We start from the raw sequence: 27831 nt of genomic DNA, 5'->3' as shown, positions 1-27831 counted from the left end.
GGTACGATTAGTAATAGTACCTATGGGAGGCAGACGTCGAATAAATTGTTTATTCGACACGTTCGGGTTACAAAGCAGTGAGATACACAGTTAGGTCACTTTCTAAGTCTATTTGAACGTACATGAACATGAACTGGAGCCATTCAAGTATCGTAATACTTGTAAGTACCAAAGATACTTACAAGTATTACGATACTTGAATGGCTTGACTTGAATGGCTTACGATACTTGAACATAAACAGCCTTCGATATATACGTCCCACTGCTGGGCACAGGCCTCTCCTCAAACAACCGGAGGGGGTATGAAGTATACTCCACCACGCTGCTCCAATGCGGGTTGGTGGATCATTTTGTGCCACATCGTTCAGGAAAAGGACCTAACCCTGCATAAACTTTTTGAATTAAAATTTGGGACAAGTACGTATAATTTGTTAAATCACCGATAGTTTGATACCATTAGTAATCTTTCTTACTATATACACCCTGAATGAACTCTCGTGTCCAACTCGTGTCCAACTCGTGTCTCGTGTCTCTCGTGTCGTGTCGTGTGTTGTGTGTGTGTGTCGTGTGTGTGTGTGTGTTTGTGTGTCATATTAGGAATTCGCTATCTTAAAAAACAGTAACCTAACCTAACCTCACTTTTTAAGTTCAGTTTCCAACAGTTCAATCCTCACAATCCTCAAATTTACACCTTCACTTTTTTGATCTTCCGCGATCATACATAAGTAGTCTGTAGCTCTGTATGGGAACTGGCTCTTGGAGTCGAAGCACAACGGGTCCTCATGAGTTGCCCGAAGGTGGTGCGGAACTGACGCGACATGGAGCAGTAGAGCACGAAGTTGATGGCTCCGTTCAGCAGGGCCAGAGCATCCATCAGCTCCCCGAACAGATCGTAGCAGCGTTTGAAGAAGCATCGCCCGAGGACACCGCTCAGCAAACCTGGGGAAGGAATAAAGTAAATACTTAAGTAAGTAGTAAATATTACTTTATACTGTCATGAGACGTGAAGATTATTAGCCTTCGTTTTCTATGACTACTTTTAAGCACTCGCATAATGAGTGCGATAAACAGACCAACGCTATTGCAATAAATAAACAAAATCTATTAATTCATTGACTGCATCGTAGATTACGGGAGCCGTCTTAACAGCACCTGTATTATTAGATACATATATGTTATAAAAATACATGCTTTCAAGAAATGTTTCACATTCAAGAAATATGGTGCTTACTTATAAAACGCTTAAAAAATTACAAACTACTTATAAAATTTCCGAGCGAACGTCTTTTTACATTGATAAAAAGACGCTTTTTAATTTACTATGCTTGTCATGTGAAACTGTTGAAAACAAACCTAAAGAAAGTATAGTTATTACTCAAACAAAAGCAACATAGTTATTGTGTTATATAAAACTGATTAAGATGAAATATTTGAGTACTTAAGTATTTTATCTCAATTAGTTTTCTCTGTAGAGTTTTAATTTGTTTTAAGTTCTCATTCACAAAGTGCAAAGTTCCGGTACTCAAGCTATTAAATAATTTGAGTTCAGCTCTCTTTCAATACAGTACAAGCAGACATTCCGAACAATTATAAAACGTACATTATCAAGGACATTTCAGCGAAACGTTGGAGACTCTTATCGTTTAAGAAACGAGACACAGTAAACTATTTTCGGACTCCAAAACATACAAGCCGTATGAACGTCGATTTATCGACTAGGTAGCTTTTCTTCCGATCTATTTACCTGGTTCCTCTTATCCATACATACGTAAACTGCCTACGTATATACGTCCCACTGCTGGGCACAGGCGGAGGCCTGTGCCCAGCAGCAGTTGATTGAGGCTCCCCTCAATCAACCGGGGGGGTGGTGGGGGGGTTTCCTCTTATCCACTTACAGCTAATTAAAGCTATGCGGCAAAGGAGTGCGTGTTACTACCCCAATTGGGATATAGCCGTGAGCTTATCTATGTACGTATGATGACTATGGAGATATTTTTACATCATAATCTTACAGTTTTATTACCAAGTGTGACTGTAAATATTTTGCTGTTGATGTGTGTCTTGGAGAACTAAAGAACTAAAGTCACCGACATAGCTCGGAGAATTGCAAAGCTGAAGTGGCAGTGGCCAGGACACATAGCGAGGAGAACCGATGGCCGCTGGGGCGGAAGGGTTCTGGAATGGCGACCACGTGTCGGACGACGCTCAGTGGGTAGGCCCGCTACAAGGTGGACCGACGATCTGGTAAAGGTCGCGGGAAGCCGTTGGATGCGGGTAGCGCGGGACCGTTCGTCGTGGAGATCCTTGGGGGAGGCCTATGCCCAGCAGTGGGCGTCGTACGGCTGATGATGATGATGATGTGTGTCTTGGTATTTTTTGGCAAAGGGTAAATTATAACACAGGGTGTTAGTGACATCGTAATGAATACTGAGGGGGATGATTTAGGCCATGATTCTGAATTGATATCAAGTGAATTTTTCAGTCGCAAAATTCATGTTATTTAGATTTTTGAAATTATTTTCAATTATTATACTTTTGCGATGGAAAATTCGACTTAATATTAACTTAAAATAATGAGCTACATCATCCCTCTCAGTATTTGTTACGATGTCCCTAACACCCATGACTTCTATGGCTACCTGTATGTACTCGTACTTGTACGGGGTGTTAGTGACATCGTAACGAATACTGAGTTGATACTGAGGGGAGAGATTCAGAGCTTGATTCTAAGTTGATATCTCTCCCTCAAAGTTTTCGTTATGATGTCACTAACACCCTGTATAGATTGTCCACACGGTGCGCTCTGAAGTGGTGAAACCGATCTTCCACGAAAATAACTACCTAACTAAACTTCTATTTGTTGCGCCCGAAAGGGTTTATGATGAGTTGGTAAGTTACATATGAAACTTATATGAAACTTACCAACTTGTACACCATCATAGTATGCAAATATTGAATATTGAAAATTCAGTTAAAATATGGCGCATAGTAACGTTAGGCATTATTCTTAAGTGAAATATTCGCTGAATCGATTCTAAAGATATACTTATAGTTTCCTGAGTGTAACCAGACTCAGGTGTCGCAAATTTAATAACATGCCAGACGAGAATATAGATTTTCTGCCGGTGATAAACCAGTGGGGTGAATAGACGGCAGTTGCAAGTTTGTACACCTGTTTAAAGATGGAACACCCGCTTTTCATTGAAAATTTTCAAAGTTTTTGGCACACACAAAACATAACATGATGCTGTAAGTTACCGAAGCGCACTTAAAGATGCCTCGCTCTTCTATTTGCGGCCTAGAACTATAGACATTTTAATATCGAAAAGAAGCCCTGATTACGATGCTGAGCCTGTCGGACCACAGCGCTCCTAACTTGTCCAACCAAGTAGTGACTACCATTCGAGGTAAATAAATAAATCTAAAAAACTGAACATGTCGAACACGCGATTAGGTCGTGTCGTGCTAATAAGACATTTTTAACTTATCCTTACTAGCCAATATTGTGTTTAAAAAAACCTAAAATCTAAACATTCGCGTGGACAGGATGAGTACCCGGTGGTGTATGGTTAACACGCTCGTCCTTGCTTGATAAGGGCTGCGGGTTCAAATTCCGTCCGAGTTGGACTTGTCTGATTTAATTTCCTCTTTGCTAGCCAATATTGCTAACCTGCGGGGCAAAGACCTCCACTTTATCTTTGCGTCTTTCACGTTTTCCAGCGAACTGCGTCCACTTAACTAAAAACCTAAAAATCAACGAAGTCGCTAACAAAATTTCATCTAAAACTAAAATAAACCCATTTGTTACCCGATAGTTAGACCCCATTTGTCCGGCCAAGTAGTTAATGCCATCTGCGGCAAATCTACAATAAGTCACGTCAAAAAAAAGGTGAGTCAGTGATCCGTACTTCAGTAGCACGTTGAAGCCATTGGTCCCGGTTACTGCTTACCTACGTAGTCGTTACATGAGTTAAGTCAGAAGCCCTTGGCGGCTCAATAATAACCCTGACAGCGTTGATGAGGTTTCTACATACGATAGAAAAAGAAGTTAAAAATAATTGAACAAAAAACTACTATAAATATATATTATATTGGATTTATCTCCGCGAAACAGTCATATTGCGAAGACAATAATTGTACGAGATAAATTTATTGCTCTAACTTGAAAGAAAAAACACAATGGAACAGATACCAGAATACCTACTGTCACCAAATATACAGTTCACGTGCCTTTGCGTTTACTATTAAGCTTCTCAAAGCTTGAAAAGGTCAAACAGCGAACATGTTTGCCTTTGTAATAATTTTAACTATAAAACTCTACCAAGTCGTTTCAACAGTGGCTGCAAGTTACCTTTATTTACTTGTCGGTCTGCCCACCCTATCAGGGATTACGGGCGTGAATTTATGTATGTATGTATCGCTATCATAAAATTGATAACCAATATCAAAATTACAGAGTTTAATTGACAGCGTTCAATAATTTTCACTTTAAAATGCGCAATGTTTAATGAAATTACATTCGATGAATTAATGAATATTACTCGTAAGTTGTCAAATTATTAATTATATAAGTCCGTAACCATTTAACAAAATATAAACGCCATTTTAGTTATGAGTATGAATTTGGATGGATATAGGGGTAGGGGATGACCCAAGAAAGTGTGGATGGATTGTGTAATTCTTTACCAACTGGTTATTTATGTATTTCTATTCATCCAAATCGATAGCTAATTTGAATTTTGGATATGATCAAAACGCTTAGCAAAGTGCACTAATGAAACGCACACGACAGTGCTGCCAACGTGAAGAGACTGAACTACGTCTCTCTCTCATTACATTCTCAAGACTTTTCAAGTCGAATCACAACGGCTCAACGAGCTCACACGCCTTCTTGGCTTTTCTATTTCCCAAAAGTGCTCAATTACTCTAACTTTTCGACACAAGACAAGTGCAATCTTACACACAAGGACTATATACACTGCCTGTGGTGAACGAGACTGTGGAGAAATCTAGCAGAGGAGCTTCAGGTCAGTCCAATTTTCTCTCTTTAGCTATCGAAGTCAAACTCCAAATCCTTCAAAGTCAAAATCCTTCTGGATATGTGTGTGAATGATGAGTACTGAGATGACGACTGACAGAAATGAATGGAAGAGGAATACATGTTGTGCCGACCCCACTTAGAGTGGGATAAGGGCAGGAGGATGATGATGATCTTGCTAGAGGTCCATTTACTAAATGAACATTTGACAGATCCGGTTTCTACAGAAGGGACTGTCACTTCAGGCACTCTTTCTGCCCTCGACACTCGAAGGGAAATCCAGGATTATTACAAAACCGTAAAATTATGACAGACACGCTTTTAAAATAAACGATGGAAAAGGGGCATAACATAACATAAACAGCCTATATACGTCCCACTGCTGGGCACAGGCCTCCCCTCAATCTACCGGAGGGGGTATGCAGCATACTCCATCACGCTGCTCCACTGCGGGTTGGTGGAGGTGTTTTTACGGCTAATAGCCGGGACCAACGGCTTAACGTGCCCTCCGAAACACGGAATCATCTTACTTTTTCGGACAATCAGGTGATTCAAGCCTGAAAAGTCCTTACCAAACAAAGGACAGTCTCACAAAGTGATTTCGACAATGTCCCCATCGGGAATCGAACCCGGACCTCCAGATCGTGAGCCTAACGCTCTAACCACTAGACCACGGAGGCTGTTAAGGAAAAGGGGCATAGAAATAAACATTTTATTTTTTATTCTAAATGTCACAGGGGCGTCAGGATCGAAACAAATGGGATTATTATTTAGTGTTTGCTCCGGAAGGAAAGTTTATGTACTATATACATAAAAAAAAGAAACAAAAAAGTTACATATATACATATACACGACCGTAATCCTAATGGGATACTCGTACCTACCTACTCTTTCTTTTTGTCGTAGATTTGCCTCACATTTGCATTCACTACTTGACCGGAAAGGTCAGGTTTGTTCTGCGTATTACACAAGTTAATCTGGGACACTTCCCAAGTGAATAGAGGTTTTCTTACATACTGACCTAATCCGCCTAATAGAGTAGGAAAATTCATCACAAGGGTAGCTCAATATAGCAAACACAAAGAAATACAATATTTCAAACAAAAGAGACATGAGTAGTACAGGCGGCAGTGACGGCAGGAACATATCTTAGAACAAAATAATTATGGTGGCTTTTGTGAGAATTCATGTTTAGATCATAGATAATTGATATCACGTTGCTTCCAAGATTTGTGCCAGAATTCGCCCCCTAATTATGTAATGCTCAACGAATATCACAAATAAAACAATATTAAGTTACTTACCGAGTATACCTTGAGGGAATTCCGTCAGAAGAAACAAAAGAAGAACAGCAAGCAACATCCTCGTTGTCCTGTCCGTTCTTCTCTCCGCCTTTGACCGCTTCGTCGATTTCCTCGTGAACACATTCCCGTTACCATTGACAACAGTATCAGTGTGACATGCACTGTATCCCTTCAAGGCTTTCTTCCTGCTGTTAGCTCTATATAACGCCCGGATCAACCAAGCACTGATGACTGTCAGTATAAAACAGGGCAGAAGCTTGATAAGGACTGCGTGGACCCAGAAGTTGATCTGGTATAAACTGCCTTCGTAGTCCGAGTCAACGAAGTACACCTTCCTCCGGTCAACTGTGAACTCTTTGTGGATTGTGAATACCTGGAAAATTATAACAGTAAATAAAGTATTAGTCAAAGATAAAGATAAATAAAGAATAAGATAGATAAAGTGTTAGGTGGACCGATGATCTGGTGAAGGTCGCAAGAAGCCGCTGGATGCGGGCAGCGCAGGACCGATCATCGTGGAGATCCTTGGAGGACGCCTATGTCCAGCAGTGGCCGTCGTACGGCTGATGATGATGAAAGTATTAGTGTCTTCCTTGAACGGAATCGCTTTCTGAAAGGTACACTATTGTATTTTTCCAATTTAAAAGCGATTTTACATAACAACTCGATCAAGAATGAAATAAGTACGCAGTCGTTACATAACCTGCAATTGTGATGATTTCCCTTTGCGTTCACAAGGCCATATTAGCGAACGCTTCTGTAGAAATCCGGACTCGTCAATACTTTCCTGATTAGATAATTGGACCTCGGAATAAAAAAAGAATAAACGATAAAGATTATATAATAGAATCGTGCACCCTTGTTGTCATAGATGAAAGAGTGCCAGTCTTTGATCCCTCCTTTGGCAATTTGCAAGTGTCGCTTGATTTGTATGAAGTAATTCGCAGTCGAGCCATGAATTGATAGCATCTCATTATCCTTTAGAAATTTCCAACTGATATTTAAGCGCTACAAATAACTTTGTCGTGGGGAAAAGATTCTCCGGCATCTATTTCAAATGTATGTATGACTATGAATATATCAGCGGAAGGGCGAAGTGCTGTCAGCATGCGGATGGCTTTCAGCAGTAGTCAGTACAACTACATAAACACATTCAAGACACAAACACCTACAACTGCAGAATAAAAATCTTTGATTACATAATATATTATACTAATAGAGTAGTTTCCAACTAGTCAAATCAGATACTTTTTACTAAACGTCAAAACACAAAATTACTATGGAATTTGTATGAAATACCAACGACGTCATAGAAAAACGTAATAATTTGTCGGATTTCTTATCTTATCTTATTTAGCCTATGCGATCCCACTGCTGGGCTGCTGCTGCTGGGCTGGTTGTCGGATTTATTATTGCGTTTTTCTTGATTAAAATTCATAAATAATTTAAATAGAAAAAAGAAAATGTTTTTCGTTAATTCTAGAACTGTTTTTATTTAGTAATCAGAATTTCATAATTTATCTTGAACCTAGTACACGACCCAATTCCTTTTGCATTCTTTACACGAGGTAAAAACAGATCAATGGGTTAGAGATAAAGTTGATTTTACTTGGTTAGATACATAGGATTCAATTTAAACCTGTTACAGCTCAAGAATCACTTTTTAATTAAATCTGTCATTACTCGCCAGTTTGTGTTTGCAATTAACTGTAACTACTTGAGACGGGAACACGAGAGGAGCTAAGCATTTAATCCTGAGCCGCGGAAGTTTATGTCCCATCATGGTCGGATGGCCTGACTGATACAGATTAACCAATGCAATACTTGATTGACAGAAAAAGCAGTCGCTTCAATGAATCAGTCAATCAATCAATAATACTTTATTTCACAACGACATAAACATACGAATAAAAATAAGCACAATAGGCGACCTTATTGCTAAATAGCAATTTCTGTCAAGCGACCTTAGGATGAAAGAAGTTTATGCATTCGCTACTGTTAAAAGCCAAACCTGTCAAATCTTCAGGCATAGAATATAGACTAATATACTATGCATAGAACGGACACTCCGCCCTGCACCAATTGGCTACCTGTCAGTTTTCGGATAAGTATTAAAAAAAAATGCAGATGCTTCTTTTTAAAATATTTTAAATTTCGCGTGAAAACGGTTGGTCACGTGTCATTTCGCCCAGTGACGTCACATTTCAACAAACAAAGAAACTGTCAAACAGTATAACTTGAAATCTGACAGATACATTTTGTTTATTTTGTAAAATGTGACGTCACACGAAGCTCTATCATGGCCGCCCGTGTGTCGGGTCTTGTAATATACAGATAAAAAAATGCATTCTTATTTTGTAAAAATAAAATATTTTAATATATTTCGTTAAACGATAAACTACCATAATATACGACATATTTCATATTTTATTGTTACAACTGTCCAGTAGTCAATTGGTATCGGTGACGAACTTGATTTAAAATGTTCCTTTATCATTAGAATTCAAATTTATTCACAGGGCAATGTAATTAGTTTGAATCTATTGAGACGCTTGGGTCCTTTACACACGCTACTAAAAGTAGTGATACTGTCGACGAAGCAGTAACTATTAAGGAAGGCAATCCCAAATCGAGATCGCAAATTTGAGTTATAGAAATTTTCGAAATCTCCTCTAGTTCATAAGAAAATTACTATTGTTTTGTTTATAGTGTCTGTGAAAGAAAACAAAATCCTTTATTCTTCAATATTACTAACTAACAAATTGAGTTTTCTTTGGAAACCAGCATAATCAAAACAAAGACTATAACTCAAGGAGATTCGCCCAATCCCGTCAATCTTGAATGATCCTCGTCATATTATGCTTCGGGATAGATTCCAAAAAAAATAGAGGAGATCTCGCGAGATAATGCATGCGTGTTCCTTCCCCGTCTATTAACTACTATAGGTGCTGGTGTGCTATCAAACACGCATTTGCATCGATGCAAAAGTATAAATGTATAAAGGCTCTACCACAGATCATAGAAATAAAGAAGATATACCCTAAGTACACATGGCGAGGAGAACCGATGGCCGCTGGGGCGGAAGGGTTCTGGAGTGGCGGCCGCGTGTCGGACGACGCTCAGTGGGTAGGCCCGCTACATGGTGGAGATCCTTGGGGGAGGCCTATGACCAGCAGTGGGCGTCGTACGGCTGATGATGATGACCCTACGTACTAAATTACACGAGTCCGCAAGTCGCCTGTTAACTGACTTTGGCATGTGAAGCATGCCGCCGTTCATTGCTGATGATGTTTGTTGAGAATGCACGAAATGAAAAGATCGAGGAAGCAAAACATTATAAGCTGATTTAAAAAACCTAAGATGGCCAAGGAGGCTGTCGTTAATATTTGTCTTTTTCTTGATTCAAAGTTGTAAATAAATTATGTAGATATTCTAAAATAAAAGAATAAAATAAAATATTCTCACTGGTAAACCAGTCTTTATTTATGAATCAGCGAACTAATATTGTCAAGGCAAACAGACTGGAATAACGTGTAATTCAATATTGATCAAACACTGCTAGACATTAATCTTCAGTAGAACTGTTATTTACTCGTATAATGGGGGTTGGCACTTCATAAACTTACGTCGACGAACACTGATTTTAGGTTAGTACACGTTTTCGGAAGAGAAAGGAGGCCTTATGCAAATGTTTTCCCTTGGAGGGATATTACAAATTCCTGAAATACATAATCTCTACAAAATTCGGGTCGACTAAGAAAAACCCATGATTTATCCCTTTAATTTACCAGATAAGAGGAAAATAGATATAGATGTATATGATATAAATAAGTCATGTTCAGGAAGTCTTACTTTAGAAGACAATGTTATTATGGACTATTATTATTTTATTATTATATACTATTATTATGTAGATATTAAATTAATACTTTAATAACCTCATATTGTTATTTTATCTATACTATATACTAATACAGATGTTATAGGTAAACAGCGTGTTAGAGACATCGAAACGAATATTGAGGGGGTTAATTCAGACCATGATTCTGAGTTGATATCAAGTGGAATTTACTGTTGGAAAATTCATGAAAATTTTAGTGTTTTTTTTTTTCAATTTATTTCAGGGCTATACTTTTTCGACGGAAAATTTCACTTGATATCAACTCAGAATCATAGTCTGAATCAGCCCTCAAAGTTTTCGCTACGATTTCACTGACACCATGTCTAATTCACATTTAGTAAAATAATAATTTGCTCAACCTAAGCGACGCAGTTTCGACCACAACAACATAGTAACCTTAGTAACCATTGAAGTACTTAGTAGTTGATATTTCAAAAGACGATACGAGGGGTACTTTGATGCATTGTGGCCAAGAACCGTTTGTAGTGTATATTATCAAAACAAGGCTTGAAAAGGTTACGGTAAACAAACGTTTGATGTTACGCTACTGCTATCACACCGACGTAAAATTAGAGTAACGATTTTACGGACCAATAGAAAATTGGTACTGTAATGGTACCGGTCGGTACATCATAATCTCCTCAGAAGTCCAGTGATTGAGCGCTGGGCTCTAGATATCCCAGGGTCATCACTAATAACATAATACTAATGTTCGTTATTGTAATTTTACGCTGGTGTGATAACAGTACGGTAACCACGAACGCTTGTTTACCGTAACCTTTTCAAGCCCTGATTTGAGAATAGATACTATAATAGGTTCTTGGCCACAATGCATCAAAGTATCTGATATTCTCCCTCCTATCGTCTTTTAAAATATCAACTTCTATATCACAAAAATCACTTTGTGATCGCTAGTTTGGTTAGATCAGTGGTTCGAAAGTCACATTTAGCCCTTGGTCCTGGTTAATATTTGCTGAGTAAATAGTCGATACATGAGCCATTTACGTCAGGGGCTATTGGCAGCTCAATATTAATCCTGACACCAGGGTTGCTAAGGTGGGTAATCCACAGAAGAACGGCACCATATCTTTAACTATTTGTAAATACTTTACCCTTTTTACCTTAACCTTTTTAAGCCTTGGTCTCAATGCGATTACGAAAGCCTAAAGAAAAGGTCGCCATTTCAGGAGAAGGGTTCGGGTAGTTGTAAGTACCTACTATTCGCATCAATCTGCCAAGTGTCCTACTGCCTTTTCCTTAACCAATCGATTTAGTGTTCTAGACTGGTTTTACTTTGCACAATTGTCTACTAGAACTACATCGTTATTTAGACTCAAACCACCGTAACTTTTGTGTCTATAAAGTATTTATGTGTCAAAGCGAAATACAAATCTCGCCATATCTAATTCCATTCGAAATCCAGTAAGCCCTCAAACTGACAATTAGTGATAAATTATTCGATTTCGTGAGTAGAATACAATATTAAGGTCCTAGCTGTCTATCAGTTGACCCTAATGCCAACTTCGGAACGTCTTAATCGTTTATATCTTGACCAAAACCATTAGTATCTGGTGGTTTGACAAATTGTCCCCAGGCAGAAAGCATTCGTTTCCCAAGTGATAGATTAGAGATACCTGGCGTGACCGTAAACAATTTACTCAAATGGTCCTCAAGGACATTCTAAAGGCCGATACTTAGATTCCTGTCCTAGAAAATTCCTGAAACGTACTATATACCTAAAGATTGAGTTATTTTATTAGGCACTTTTATTTTTTAATATCAAGTTGAAATATAATATTAATATTAAATACTATACTTAATGGACTTTCCGAGTCCGTTCTAGTACAATTTTTGGAATATTTGATACATCTATTATAGGAAACAAGTACCTACTTGCTACTTTTATTGCCAATTTTATTAATTTTACATTTAATAAAAATCTTTGAACAAAATTAATAAAAATACATAGCAGAAATATAACAATAAAATCTGTCTTTTTCAATTACGTCCTATAGGCATATAACCAATTACAGTACGTATTTTTAACATCATTATTATTAATACCTCAGGGGAGTTCAAGTACCCACTAAGCTACCAACATTATGTTATAAGCTCAGCTCAGGATTTCGAGCTTGGAAACCTTTTATAACCATTTCCAAAGTTAAGTAGTGTTGGTTTTAGAGCATTGGCGCAGTAAGGCTCCTACGAACTGCAGACAACTTGCAGCTACTTTTGATTCAAAGTCCTGATGATAATAATGATTTTACATCATTAGCACTATGATGAACCGTATGGTAACAGGATCACCCCATCGCAATAAAAAAAAAATGTTTATTTTCAGACATCTTAAGTCCTTAGAGCAATGACAAGGACACAAACCCTCTGGCGGTTTTGACTACATACTAGAACAAAATAATTAATGAACAGTTAAATATTTCTTATTCGCTCTCAGCGTGGAAACAAAGAATAATTTCAAAGACTTCGGTAAAGCACGTGTTAGCGAAAAATACTTCGAATTATTTATCCATTCCGAAAGAAATTTAAACTTGCTCTATGTATATAAGTGCGTGGCTTTGATATGTGACCGTTTTTGGTTGAAGGAATAGTGTAATAGATTGTAGTAGGTATGTAACGCGTACAGAATTTTCGAAGTGGATCTTTTAAGATTTTCTATATATTGTCTTCCCTTGAGAGTAATCCTACCTGACAGCGGCGAAGTATTACTTTTTTTCTTGTTATCAACCATACAACCATAAAGTTGAAGTTGTTGTTATCAATCACACATCATCGGACTTCGCTCGGAGAATTTTACGTGCCGTTCACAAACATATATTTTCTACTAGGATTTATGGTCACGCGCATTGTTCACTACACGGGGACAGCCAAGTTACAAACGATTTCGAAAAGCGACAGTCACCATCATCTCCCCCCGTTTACCAGGTCCGGATTTTCTACACAAGCTACTGCCTGTCTGACTTTCCAACCCGCGAAGGGAAAACCAGCCCAATACAGCTTAGGTCACATACTTCCGAAATGCGTTTCTCGGGACTGTGGGTTTCCTCACGATGTTTTCCTTCACCGCTGAGCACGTGATAATCATTTATGATCCAAACATGAATTCGAAAACAAATTCGACAATCATTGGTTTAGGTCTGTGCTGGATTCGAACCTGCGACCTCAAAGTGAGAGGCAAGCGTTCTACCAACTCGGCTACCACGGCTCTTACAAAAGTGACAGTAACAGTGATAAAAATGTGTACGGGATTGACATAAGGGTGACATGCCAATCTTGTGTTTCGTAATCGTTTGCAACTTCACTATCCTTGTGACTAGTACAGGGTGGTTAAAACGGCCACATCGAAGCAATCCATCTAAGAAAGCAATATTGCTATTTGACATTTGTTTACATTGCGCACTTACTTTTATATGCGCAAATGTCAAAATGCAACATTGCTTTCTTAGATGAATTGCTTTGATGTGGCCATTTTATCCCTCCAGTAATATGAGCGTACATGCAAAGCTGTCAGAATGAACACAACTAGTCTATTATTACGATTTTCCGGAAATAATTGAAGCAGCACAGCCTAACAGCCTCTGTGGTCTAGTGTTAGAGCGTTAAGCTCACGATTGGAGGTCCGGGTTCGATTCCCGATGGGAACATTGTCGAAATCACTTTGTTAGACTGTCCTTTGTTTGGTAAGGACTTTTCAGGCTTGAATTACCTGATTGTATGAAAAAGTAAGATGATTCCGTGCTTCGGTGGGCACGTTAAGCGTTGGTCCCGGCTATTAGCTGTAAAAACACCTCCACCAACCCGCAGTGGAGCAGCGTGGTGGAGTATGCTGCATACCCCCTCCGGTTGATTGAGGGGAGACCTGTGCACAGCAGTGGGACGTATATAGGCTGTTTATATGTTATTTTATGATTGAAGCAGTTCAACGAAGTATGTTTCTGTCTTTATTTCATGTCTAGCAGAGATAGAAATTCTAAGGGGTTAAATCCGGCCTGTTCAACGACATAGTTCTGGAAATTGGACACAGGGCGCAGTTTGTCAATAAATAGAGTGTAATAACTCCACTGCGTTGCTCCATTGCCGCATGCGGGAACGATTATTTCTAAATTGTTTAGCCAGTTCGAATCGAGTGGCCTAATCCAATAATTGTCTTGTTTACACTAATGTATCACATGACACAATTAACCGCAGTACTTTAAGCTTTTGGTCGATCGTATGGCCATGACCTAAGTCATATCGATGAACAACATCACATTTAAAGCAATGTTGTGTTTATTGAACAAATGGCTATTATTTCCTTCTGCTGAACTAAGAGTAGGTAAATAAATAGGCGTTCTGTAGTATAGTCTTGTCAAGTCAGATGTAAAAATCTCTTATCAGATATGAACTAGATAGTCAGGATTACTACTACTTACATAATGATACATAAAACATACATACATACATACATAAACTCACGCCTATTTCCCGCCAAGAAGCAAGAGAAGTGTGTCAGGATCGAAGCAAATGGAATTCTATAGTCTCTGCTTACCCCGGTGGGAAATAGGCGTGAGTTTATGATACATAAAATCCACGATAATAAAAAATGCATGTAATAAATTTTACATATTTGAAACACTACTTAAGCATTATATCTGACAACGGCTCTGCTCGCCCCAGGAGAGGCTACAGGCGTGATTCATATCATCATCATCAATTTAAGAGCCACGCTCTTGTCGGTGTAGCATTTTCCATTCCAGTCTATCAAAGGCCAATTCCTTGACTTCCCTATAAGACACGACGTTAACCTTTTCTTTAATCTGTTCCATGTAAGCTCTTCTTGGTCTTCCCCTTCCTCTCTTTCCTTCATATATGATAATAAAAAACAATGGCACCACTGGCATTACAAGTAGCAAGTACATTTTATAATAATTTGGGTGCGATGTAGTATGATCATCTTTGCCGGCGATCGTTCGTCTAGCGGGTGAGAGCCCGCAGCGCTCTCCATTGGCCTGGCCAAGTACTTAATGCCTTACGGCAAATCTAAAGTAAGCCACGTCAAAAAATAACAAAAAAAAGTACGTAGTTCGTCTGTATACGTTCGCATCACCATCCATCAGGTCAAATTGTTTTTCGAAACGAACGAACTAATTTTGAATGAATAAGACATAAGTACATAACTTACTTTACAAACTCTCCCTGATCGCAAAGTTTCAACAAGTCATTTCTTATGTATAATGGAGTCGGTTCTGACACTCCATTTAAAAATGTCCTTCGTCATTCCTTCCTCATTTTGGACTCACTAACTGGGATATTTACATACAAAATAGATGTATCCACTAGTAGTCTAGAAACAATAAAAAAAAATCCGACCTACATTTTTTAGGTAATGTTAATACTTCTTCTTTTTCCTTCTTTCGTGTGGGTTGTGAGGTGGAATACCAGCCTCATCAACCCTGGTGTTAGCCCCTGACATGGCTCATGTAACGATTACGCACTTACATCATTAAGTAGTAACCGGGACCAACGGCGTAACGTGCCTTCCGAAGCACGGACCATCTTACTTTCGGACAATCAGATGATCGGCCGGTAATGTCCTAACCAAATTAGGGACCACAAAGTGATTATTGTGATATCTCCCCACCGGGATTCGAACCCGGGCCTCCGGACCGTGAGTACAACGCTCAACCACTGGACCACAGAGGCTGTTGTTAATTGTTAATACTAAAAATGACTGAAACATTACTTCAAGTGACTCTTGTTGTTCTGGGTGTCCCATGATCAACAATAGTTTTATATCGATGTGATAATGTGTGTTGTGTATCGATGTGATAATTGAGGAGCTCGGTGGCGCAGCGGTAAACGCGCTCGGTCTGCGATTGTTGAAGTTAAGCAACTTTCGCAAAGGCCGGTTTCGGATAGGATGGGTGACCACAAAAAAAAGTTTTCATCTCGAGCTCCTCCGTGCTTCGGAAGGCACGTTAAGCCGTTGGTCCCGGCTGCATTAGCAGTCGTTAATAACCACCAATCCGCACTGGGCCCGCGTGGTGGTTTAAGGCCCGATCTCCCTATCCATCCATAGGGAAGGCCCGTGCCCCAGCAGTGGGGACGTTAATGGGCTGGTGATGATGAATGTGTGTAGTTTCATTATTACTAACTCTATAGGCACATAGTTGAATAAGGTAAGCAAAATTCGAATTCATTCGACACTTGAGAGAGTAGTTTTTTTAACGAATATCTATTTATTTAAAATTGTTAGCAATTCTATTTTCAATTTGTATAAAATACTCTTCTCGTACGCTTGTGGCGCCACCATCGGTGAGAAATAATCAGTGTTTGACCTTACATACATGTATAAAATCACGCCTATTTCCTTGTTAGGGTAACCAGAAAGCACGGATTTCCACTTATTACGATACTATACCTCTTATGCAATTGTGTAAGTGTCTGACGTATCAGAATAAGGCGGTAAGATATTCACTTATATTGTTCAGTGGGCATTTCGACTTGTATGTACAATCAAAGAGCACATGTTGAAATTATGAATCATTAGTGGTCATAATTATAAAATCTATGTTTTTGTGGGTGTTTTTGGTCTGTTACAGAAACGACATGTAACCAGGAGGGCTTAAGTGCATCCAGTTAATTTATAAAATACTTTGCAAGAAACTGATTGGACTTTTGCACCTTATCGTACGTATAATACTAATTTGGAATAAATAACGTCCAACGCTAATAGTTGTTTGTTGTAACAAAATGTACTTACGAAATATGAAGGTATGCAGAGTATTGGCGGTAGAACGAAGCTGCTCAGGATGGCGAGGGAGCAACGTCTATCTGTGCACAGCGCGGGGCTATGGGACGGATACCTGGCAAAACAAATATTGTTTTAAGTTTACGCGGTTATTATCATAATTAAAACACATAATAACGGGTTCTTACCGCGTTTAAAGTAGGGATATAAACCCGTCATCCCGTGATCATGGCACTTGCAACGGTGTCGAAATATCGGGAGTCTCATATCCCTACTTTAAACGCGGTAAGAACCCGTTATTATGTGTTTTAATTAAAACAAATATTGGTACAAATTCCTGTACACATCATCTAATTTTATTATAAGTTTTACCAGTCACTTTCTTATCCGTTGGAAAGGAAATGGACGATAATACAATTTATGGAACACACGTCAGTTTTAGACAGAAATGGCAACCCTCTAAAAATTTTACATTGGTCAACCCGATAGAATTATATTGACAGCACACGTCAAACGGGTTGCATACCAGCGATACCTATTAGATACCTATTTGGCACGGGTAATTCATTCACTCATTCATTTTAAAATTAACAGCTGTCAATCACACGTACCTTTCCTTTTCGGCGGATAAGAAAATGACAGATATAATTTAAAATAAAATTAGATGGTGTCTACAGGAATAGAATAATTATCACAAACATTAATTTAACATAAATAGCCTTCCTACGTATGTTAGACTATTTAGTAAAGAACCTATAGCAGTTCTATTTATTCATTATAATTTTGCACTTAGGTTCTTCTCTGTGTTTGTCGTTATTACATTTACTTACTACGAAATATACTAATGGTGTTACCCACTTTGTAACGCATAGTATATTATGTAAGTACAATAACAATAATCATTTATTAAACATGCAACAAGTGTTTGCAAGTAATTTTTGTATTGTTTCTTTATTTAATATTTAAAACAATTAATAGCACCGCTCTTGATGAAAACAATTACAAATGCAAATATACTTTATCGCACCAAAACAAAAGGAAATATTTACAAAAGACTTTTAATTAAGTACATGGCAAATGGCAGTCTTATCGCTTAAAGAGATTTCTTCCACACAATCATAAGGCGAGGAAAACCTACATAATAAATAACTAAAACACATTCGACGACTTACATACCATCCCTTATCACCTTAAGTGAAAGGAAAATTTATACTCATTTTTAAACATTTACCTCAAGCAAATAGGGTACCTAGTCGATTGATTTTTTTTGTTAGTTTACCTTACGTGAACCTTCTGAAGTTAGATCTGAAAATCTTTTTCCACATCTCATCTAATCCCAGAGGATATTAATGGTTCAGTGGTGGAGAATGCCGTCCTGTTCTAGCAAAACCGTATTTGTAGCTTGTATGGCTGGCGCTAGCAATATAGGGTGTCATGAGTTCCTATTGCCATTTCTTTTTAAGAAAATAATTTGCTGATATAATGGCGGAGAATTGGTCATGTCCTTAGAAGACCTATGGAACACCCGTCTCGAGCTCTGACCTGGTGCGCGCGTGGAAAACGCAAACGGGGGCGGCGTAAAGAGACCTAGCGACGCTAGGTTGGCCGGGAATTAAAAATTTCGGCATGTCATAAGAAGCAAGCTGCAGACGCTGCAAAAGATCGGGAGGAGTAGAGATCTGTTATTCGAACCTTACATCCCAACAGGGAATTAAAGGATTAAAAGAAGAAGAAGAGTTTCCTGATTCGGTTTACTGCAACTAATTCTTCAAAGAATTCTATTCTATTTTGACTACTTATCAATTTATGTGTATTTACGAAAAGCTTCTAAATTTTTATACTCGTTTGTCAACTGTCCTATTATTTCGCTCAGTAACTGAAGTGGAGAGAAAAATATATCATAGAGAATCTGAAAAAAAAATCCATCCAACATTATTTGAAATTATATTTCAGACGCCGTCTCTTGGATCTGATCTGTCTATCAGAATTAAGATAGAGCGTAAATACATGATCATTTTTACATTAAAGTAAAGACAATTACCCATCATAGCCACATGCTATAAAAGTGATTTTAAACTGGCGCCAATAGAGATTTACAGAATTATCTTCGATATTTAGTAATATTGCGACGGCCGTAGATAAAAAAAAAACATTATTTTGGTACATCGTTCTATCCTAAATACTGCGCGCATAATTACATAAATATAAACACTAAATATAAGCTCACGACTATATCCCAACTGGGGTAGTCAGATGTACTTAACGTAACTAAATACCCACACCTCACCGAGGTTACTATTAGACCAATGTGATAGGTGGTGAAATATATACAATGATGGTTGTTTCAGAGGTACCTTATTAAGCCGCCAAAGGCTCTTAACCTGACACCAGGGTTGATGAGGTTGGTATTCCACCTCACAACCCACACGATAAGAAGAGTCGTGAGTTTATGTTAAGTTTTGTTATAGAGGTATAATAGTGTCAAGAGTAATCCTATTTAAAAACAAAAATAAAAAAATAACATTAGCTAAAAAGTATGCATTTTTTTCATACCACGTAGTGCTATGGCAATAAATAATCATTCAAGCAACGCTGATCATATTTTATTTAGACAATGTAATACTGTGTAATACTTCAGTCTGAGAATGATAGATGAGTTGTATGTATACATACAACGCTGTTTCGTTTGTATAACAATCACGGGTGTTTTGTTAATTAGGAAATGAAAAATTATGTTATGGCGTAGAAGGAAGAATCGCAAACGGAAATTATAAGGCTTGATTCATAGCTACGAAGGAAACTGTGTCAAATACATACCTACATACATTTTATTGGTAACCATGGTGACCTAATTATGACCCATAGAGTCCCAAAATTAATAAGTAAGGTAATCAATCAATCATTGTTGTAAACTGCCTCCGTGGTCCAGTGTTTGAGCGTTGTACTCACGATCTGTAGGTCCCGGGTTCGAATCCCGGTGGGGACAAATCACAAAAAACACTTTGTGATCCCTAGTTTGGTTAGGACATTATAGGCTGATCACCTGATTGTGCATAATTTAAGATGATCCATTTATTTTGCCTAACGTGTAGAGTTTGTGAACTTATAGTTTGTATAATTACGACGTGTAGAGTTAGAAACTTGGCGCTACATGAGATCTGATGACTTTTTGATATTGTGATCGATATAATCTCGTCTTGGCAACATTTTTACATGAAAATGTTTTTGTTAGGATTAGGTACTTACTGATAGTCGTTACATGAGTCATGTCAGGAACCTATGGCGGCTCAGTAATAACCCTGACACCAGGGTTGAAGGGGTTGGTAATAAACCTCACAATCCACACGATAGTAGAAGATTGTTGTTACAAGCTACCCGTCACCTATACAGGGTATGAGTGACATCGTAACGAACACTCGAAAGACCCCAATTTGATACGCGTAAACGTGAAAACTTACTGGCGTACATGGTATACTCATGAGTACTAACTGCAGGGACAAAGTTCGGCAAGCCTCTTTCACTTTTGATTAGAAGTTTTATGGATATATTATGCTATTTTTACCGACTTCAAAAAAGGAGGAGGTTCTCAATTCGACCGTATATTTTTTTTTTTTTTTTTTTTATGTTTGTTCGGGCATATCTTCGTCGTATATGAACCGATTTTGATAATTCTTTTTTTGTTTGAAAGGAGATATACCCAAGGGGGTCCCATGTCAAGGAAGTCAGGATCTGATGATGGAAGACCAGAGAAATCGAGGGGAATTTTCAAAAATCGTAGGAGCGACTAGTGCGTTTGTAAAGTCATATTGATCGGATCGATCTTTAGGCTTCGGGAAAACTTCCCGGCCTTCGAAAACTGGTCAGCATCAGGGAGATACCCTATGGCCTGGCAAAACTATACAACCTGGAGCAATTTTTCTTTCACGAAACGTATTTAAATCTTGATCAAATCCAATCGCCGGTGCAAAAAAACAAAATGGCGGAAAAAAAAGATGGCCGCCATACAAAATTTTGTCGATTTTGGAAGAAGCCCGTTTGGGTAAAAATAATGTATGGGGCGCTTACTCAAAACGTCATGTAGAGTACGGAAATACTTTCTGATCACCAAAAACTGCTCCGCATCAGAGAGATACTCTACGGCCTGGCAAAACTATCGCACGTGAACCAATATTTCTTTCAGAGCACTTATTTAAATCTTGGTCAAATTCCATAGCGCGTAAAAAAAAAACAAAATGGCGGAAAAACAAGATGGCCGCCATACACAATTTTGTTTTTTCAGAAAATGTCTCGGGATATAAAATATATATCGGGGTTGTGGTCGGATCGTCATGTTAAGTATGGAAATACTTCCCGATTTTCGAAAACTGCTCCGCATCAGGGTGACACCCTACGGCCTGGCGAAACTATCACACCTGAACCAATTTTTCTTTCACGAAACCTATTTAAATCTTGGTCGAATTTAATGGCCGGTGAAGAAAATACAAAATGGCGAAAAAACAAGATGGCCGCCATACAAAATTTTGTTTTTCCAGAAAATGTCTTGGGGGTAAAAATGATGTATAGGCGTGTGATCGGAACGTCATCTTTGAAAACTGCTCCCAATCAGGGAGACATCCTACGGCCTGGCAAACCTATTGCACCTGGATTTTGTTTGTTTCCACGACACCCATTTTAATCTTGGTCAAATTCTGTCGCCGGTGAAAAAGAACAAAGTGGCAGAAAAACAAGATGGCCGCCATACGAAGAGGGACAGTTTCGAATAAACAGGACACGCGAGCTGCTTTAGCAGCGAGCGAACCACGCGAAATCTACTGTATCTATATGTATGCGTGAGTGTGTATGATAGCAGCTTCCACTGACAACCACATGTGTGTATGTACACATACACATGTGTGTGTGCGAATGTGTGTGCGCGCGTGTGTGTGTGTGTGTGTGTGTGTGTGTGTGTGTGTGTGTGTGCGTGTGTCTGTGTGTGTGCGTGTGTCTGTGTGTGTGCGTGTGTACGTGCGCGTGTGCTCGTGTGCGTTAGCGCGTGTGTGAGTGTGTGTGTGTAAACATGTTCATCAATAATAATTGTGATCACTACTAATAATATATTATATTATTATATATGAATATAAATCAGAAAATCTGTCTGTCTGCATCCTTGCTCGGTCTAACCATCACTTAAAATCATAAAAAAAAAAAAAATTTTTAACAAAAAAAAAACCGACTTCAAACGCAAAACTAAAAAGCAATAAATAAATTTACTTCGCACAAAGTAATTAGTACGTATTTTCAATTAGTTAATTATTTTATAATTCTGAAGTCGGTGCCAAGTAAATGCTACAACAACCCTACTACAATATCAAATTACTATGTACACACAATATTGTTTAATACCTATATCAAAGCAATTACAAAACAATGTCAAACAAAAAATTACAAAACAATCAGTATTGAAAAATATATGAATCGGTACTTCGTTGTAGCATTTCCTTGGCACCGGCTTCAGATTTATAAAATAATTAACTAATTGAAAATACGTACTAATTACTTTGTACGAAGTAAATTTATTTATTGCTTTTTAGTTTTGCGTTTGAAGTCGGTTTTTTTTTGTTAAAAATTTTATAACTAGTCAAATCAGTTACTTTTTACTAAACGTCAAAACACGAAATTACAATGGAATTTGTGCGTAAAGCACACTGTGACGTCATAGAAAACGTGATAAAATGTCGGACTTATTATTTCGTTTTTCTTGATTCAAAAATAAAGTTAAAAAAAATAGAAAAATTTAAAATGTTTTTCGTTAGATATGTCTTTTTTTTATCGTGTCCGAAACACAACACTGCGTTCAAAAACGGTAATCGCTGATGTGGGACGAAAAGCCGCCAGACACAAATGGGATTGGGCCGGACATGTTTGTCGCATGCACCCTGAGCGGTGGGCACGGATCGTCACGCATTGGGTGCCTCATGACGAGTACAGGCGTGGCAGACCTCGAAAGAGATGGCGTGATGACTTGGACGCATGCCGGAGGGACTGGCCGGAATACGCACAGGACCGCGAAAATGGAAAGAGGAAGGGGAGGCCTTTGCCCAGCAGTGGGATCTTGTAAGCTAGATTAGATTAATCTTTATCTTTATTTAGTAATTAAAACTTAATATATGTAAAAAAACATATAGGATTATTTGCAAAAAATAGCGATCGGCACATTGTTAATACCAGGAATAAAAATAAACTTGCTTTACAAGTCAGTCGATTACATAAGATTACTAAATCTTTTAAGGGGCAATGTATACGTTTTTACAATAAGATTCCCATTGACATTCAGAATTTGCCTTTCAACTGTTTTAAGACAGTAGTTAAACAAAAACTTTACAAAAAAGGTTATTATAAAGTTAGTGATTATTTAGAAGATATGAATGCATGGGATTAACTGTCTCAGAACTGATATTAGGCAGCTAAATTACTCAATTGTATACCAATATTTTATGTTTAAGTATTTTTATTTTTTTAAAGAACGTCTAGGGCCCTGTGCCGAGGTTTTTATTGCAGCTTCTTTTCCCCGGCTATACAGGTTGTGAGAAGCTGCAGTAGTTTTAGGCGGATGAGACGTTCGTTATGTAAAAATTTACGATTCAAAGTGTAACTATGTTACCTACTGAAAAAAGATATTTTTGAATTTGAATTTGAATTAAAATTTCATAATGTATCTTGACTCTTGTACCCGACCCAATTATAGACATATTTCCAAGACAAGCCAGGGAAGATGAACAGCTGAGCGCGTTATACGTTTTTATGCACTCCCAGTTCAGCATAGAATCAACAACTCTCTCATTGAGATGAGATCGCCCTAGTTTATTACATTGACGTGGCTAGATAATAATATAATACGCTGAATCTATGAAATGCGTGATGCACAGAGCATTGAACCAGATTATTCTAGTTCAACATAAGACAACTACATACAACATAAGTAATGTAACATGTCTGAAAACTGAAACTGAAAAAAAATATATTTTATGTTTATTTTTTTAAAGAACGTCTAGAGCTCTGTGCCGAGGTTTTTCTTGCAGCTTCTTTTCCCCGGCTATACAGGTTGTGAGAAGCTGCAGTAGTTTTAGGCGGCTGAGACGTTCGTTATGTAAAAATTGACGATTCAAAGTGTAACTATGTTACCTACTAAATAAAACTATTTTTGAATTTGAATTTGAATAAGTTAGACGTCTTCCGTCTGAGTGCCACTGCATTGTTGAGAGATGGGTTGGAACGTAAAATCTCAGCATTGAATTACGTAATAGACATTGGCTAGACAACCTGTTTCTATTACGAATGTTTTGTTAGAAGCACCTCTATAGAAACGGTCTACCGATTCCGTGCTCTGTAGCGTGCTCTATAATTATCTATAATAACCTCTGCCAGTCGTTTTGTTTATGTTATCTTCTGTCTAGTTTGTGTTTATGTTCTCCCGCTGCTTTCATTCATCAGCAGCTTTATATACTCGGTTAAACATTTGTAGATTTTGGGTTATTGAGAGTGTGAGGTGAGCTGGCACTGATTTTCATCTAAAGTTTTTTTTTAACTTTCATAGGTTTGCTCTTAGTCCCAGACTTGCCCAAAGGCATCGGCATCATCTTTTAAGAAAGAAAGAAACATTTATTACTTCCGGACACCACAGACACAGACAGACAGGTACATTACATTCAACACAGGACAGAAACCACAAATAAATCAATAGAAAAAAAAAATATCTAAAACAAAAAAAAAACAAACCAAAATCATAATAATAATAACCATGTTGCTGCCTTGCCGTCCAGTCGCGTCGGCTAGATAGGTGGCCCATCCAGTGAGTGGCGAGTCACCGCCCGCTCATTTTATCCATGTTTACCAACATTGGTCGAGCAGGCGCCATAGTCCCCCATAGCTCCAGTATCCCGGTCCACTAACCCCCAATCCAATAGCCCAGTTCCCTTTGTTCCTATAATCTACAATAGTCCTACACGAACCGGGGATTGTCTTTGGGTGCACTCCCATAGTGCATACAGGGATACACACACATTTAGATTAAACTGTCTTAAGGGGCCTCTACGTGGTGGCTTCAGCCCCACGCACGCCTTCCAAAAGTCCGGGACTCCGTAGGCCCGAGATATGGAAACGACATACAAATAATAATAAAAAAAGTAAGTATCCTAAATGCAACGCACTGACGGCCCGATCATCTGCGGTGGCGTGCGGAATAAAAGGACCTCGCTCAGCATAAGTCTTTTCAGCGAGGTATATATTATTACGAAACTGTAACCCACCAAATCTGAATTTGATTTCGAATTCATGTTTGGAATCCGTGATACCCCTGTTCGGAGAACACGTGTCTTCATCTTCATCATGTGTCACGGATTCGAATCCTGACTCGAGCTCTAATCCGCTGAATTCTACTTTATGAAAATGAATTTATGTTAGGATCCTAAACAATTTGATTTCAATATTTGTGCCCGATTAATAGGCTCGCTATTATGTTGAACTTTAGCGAACATCTACTCTATCAATGCAGGCATGATACTACGATTTATTATGAATGCTATTTCAAATTTGGATCACAAATAAATCACGCATCATCGTGCGGAAACCTATACGGTTGAGAAATATATTATCGGAGTAACATAACCCGTAATTTGACTAGTTTTCCCTTCGAGTTGGAAGGGAAAATTGGCAGTTGCTTCTCACCCGAGCCTATAAATATCATCAGGTTAGGTAATCTGGGGGGCTAAAAAGGCCATATTAAAGCGATTCATCTAATCTAAATCTAATCTAGCCTAGAAAATCCCACTGCTGGGCAAAGGCCACTTTTTCTTACCATTTTTCGCGGTCCTGTGCGTATTCCAGCCAGTCCCTTCGGCAAACGTCCAAGTCGTCACGTCATCTCTTTCGAGGTCTACCACGACGCCTGTACCCGTCATGAGGCACCCAATGCGTGACGATCCGTGCCCACCGCTCAGGGTGCACGCCACATTTCCGGCCCAATCCCACTTAAGTCTGGAGGCTTAAGGTCCCACATAAGCGATTCCAGTTTATGAACGTAGTGTTGTATTTCGAACTCGATCAATTCATTTGACGCCTAACACACTACGCTCAATCGGGTCAATCGCTCTTTGGCAGACCTTGAGTTTGAACGTTTGACGTTCAATCAATGACCAGATCTGGGCACCGTAAGTTAGGATGGGCAGAATAAACATGTCGATGAGCTTTCGCTTTAATAAAATGGGAACATCCCCTTTCATTAGGTGTTTGATCGACCAGTAGCTCTTCCACAATATATCTTTTTAGTTTTTAGATGAATCGCTTTGATGTGGCTTTTTTAACCTCCCAGATCCAATGAAAACCCGTGGGGAAATTATCATTTGTAAACATAGGTAGTTTAAAAGTATTTAATTAGGTACAACATTCTGAACAGGCAGTTTTTTGTGCTCCTCTGAGTTTTGTTATTAGTAGTTCTGTAAGTATATTCACAGAAAAAATATAAGCGTTTTAAAACGCGTGTTACTTACCTACACGTAATTACTTACACGTGGCGTTCATTACAAAAAGAAATATACGTAAATAATCCGATTAAACATTTCTTTCACTCTGAAGCGTAATATTTTTCCGTAAATAGGTATATGCGAAGTACTTAAATTTTCTCAATTAGTATCGCATGAGTTAGGTACTTCAACATTCTAAATTTAAGTTCAGCGAACTTTTACTTATCTAAGTATCTTGGTTATAAGCAAACTAATTCTAACAGCATTTTATAACAAGACTTCTTCATAACTTATTATCTTATTTCAACAACTTTATTCTTTCTTAAAAACTGAATCATTGCCGCCATTATTTTAAATCAGTTTTGGCATATTTTCTTCTAAAAATTTACGTGGAGACGGTCTTGAGAAGGATCACGTCTTAACAGTCTATTTAATAGCACCACGTTGCCGAACAAAATCCCTTTTAAAACAGACGGGATTTGAATTTTTGTGTATTTTTGTATCTACTGTTAGATAGAAAAGAATCGATCGACTTAAGCTCAACTAATACATCACTATGCTAATGAACATCTAAACACTAGCTGACGTACTTTGATAACTCTAATTCTTACCGCGAATTGAGGTTATTGTAAAATGTAATCTTGTTTGAAATACAATCACTAATTGTATTGAACTGGTATTTCTGTTTAATATTACTTAATTAGATAGCAGATGATTTTATTTCCTAAGACACAAGGTACAGGGACTTCTGAGGAACAGGAAGAAGGTTGATCGCAGAAGGATATCGTGGCTTAGTAAACTGTGCAAATAATGGTTATCTTATCTTATCTTATCTTATCTTATTTAGCCTATACGATCCCACTGCTGGGCAAAGGCCTCCCCTTGATTTTTCCACTCCTCTCGACTTTGTGCGATCTCCGGCCAATCCTTGCGATAAGCATTGAGGTCGTCACACCATCTTTTACGCGGTCTGCCTAATGGTTAATAATGGTTATAATTAATCATATTCACACACTCCACGCCAAAGTTGTTCTGAGCACCGGTTTTTAAAATAAGAGCCCGCTAAGAAACGACAGTAGATAAAAATTGTAAATTGGAGGAATGGGAAGTCAAGGAATTGGCCTTTGATAGACTGGAGTGGAAAATGCTACACCGACAAGAGTGTGGCTCTTAAATTGATGATGATGATGGAGGAATCGGACTAAATAAAACTTATCTACTTACCTATCCCTGACAACCCCTACTGCAACATCATTAGTAACAATTTCGTAGCAGTAGTAGTGTTAGTAAAAATATTTTATAGCTATGTAAAAATAGAAGATATGATATATCTTGTACTTATAAGC

General features: G+C 38.2%; 1 protein-coding gene across 2 annotated transcripts in view; it reads right to left on the bottom strand.

The window, feature by feature from the left end:
• Window positions 1-210: 210 nt before the first annotated feature.
• LOC126374377 (G-protein coupled receptor dmsr-1-like) overlaps window positions 211-27831 on the bottom strand; it is a 79487-nt gene continuing 51866 nt past the window's right edge. For both annotated transcript variants that reach the window (XM_050020995.1, XM_050020993.1), the window contains exons 5-7: window positions 17001-17103; window positions 6343-6715; window positions 211-939 (exon numbers count right to left, since the gene is read on the bottom strand). In XM_050020995.1, the coding sequence (XP_049876952.1) occupies window positions 716-939; window positions 6343-6715; window positions 17001-17103 (700 nt within the window). In that variant the 3' untranslated portion in view covers window positions 211-715. The remainder of the gene's footprint in view (window positions 940-6342; window positions 6716-17000; window positions 17104-27831) is intronic.

Source organism: Pectinophora gossypiella, chromosome 17 (genome assembly GCF_024362695.1).
Source record: "Pectinophora gossypiella chromosome 17, ilPecGoss1.1, whole genome shotgun sequence".
In the NCBI taxonomy this organism is placed as follows: Eukaryota; Metazoa; Arthropoda; class Insecta; order Lepidoptera; family Gelechiidae; genus Pectinophora; species Pectinophora gossypiella.
Note: the sequence above shows the minus strand (reverse complement) of the source record. Positions and strands in the feature narration are given on the sequence as shown.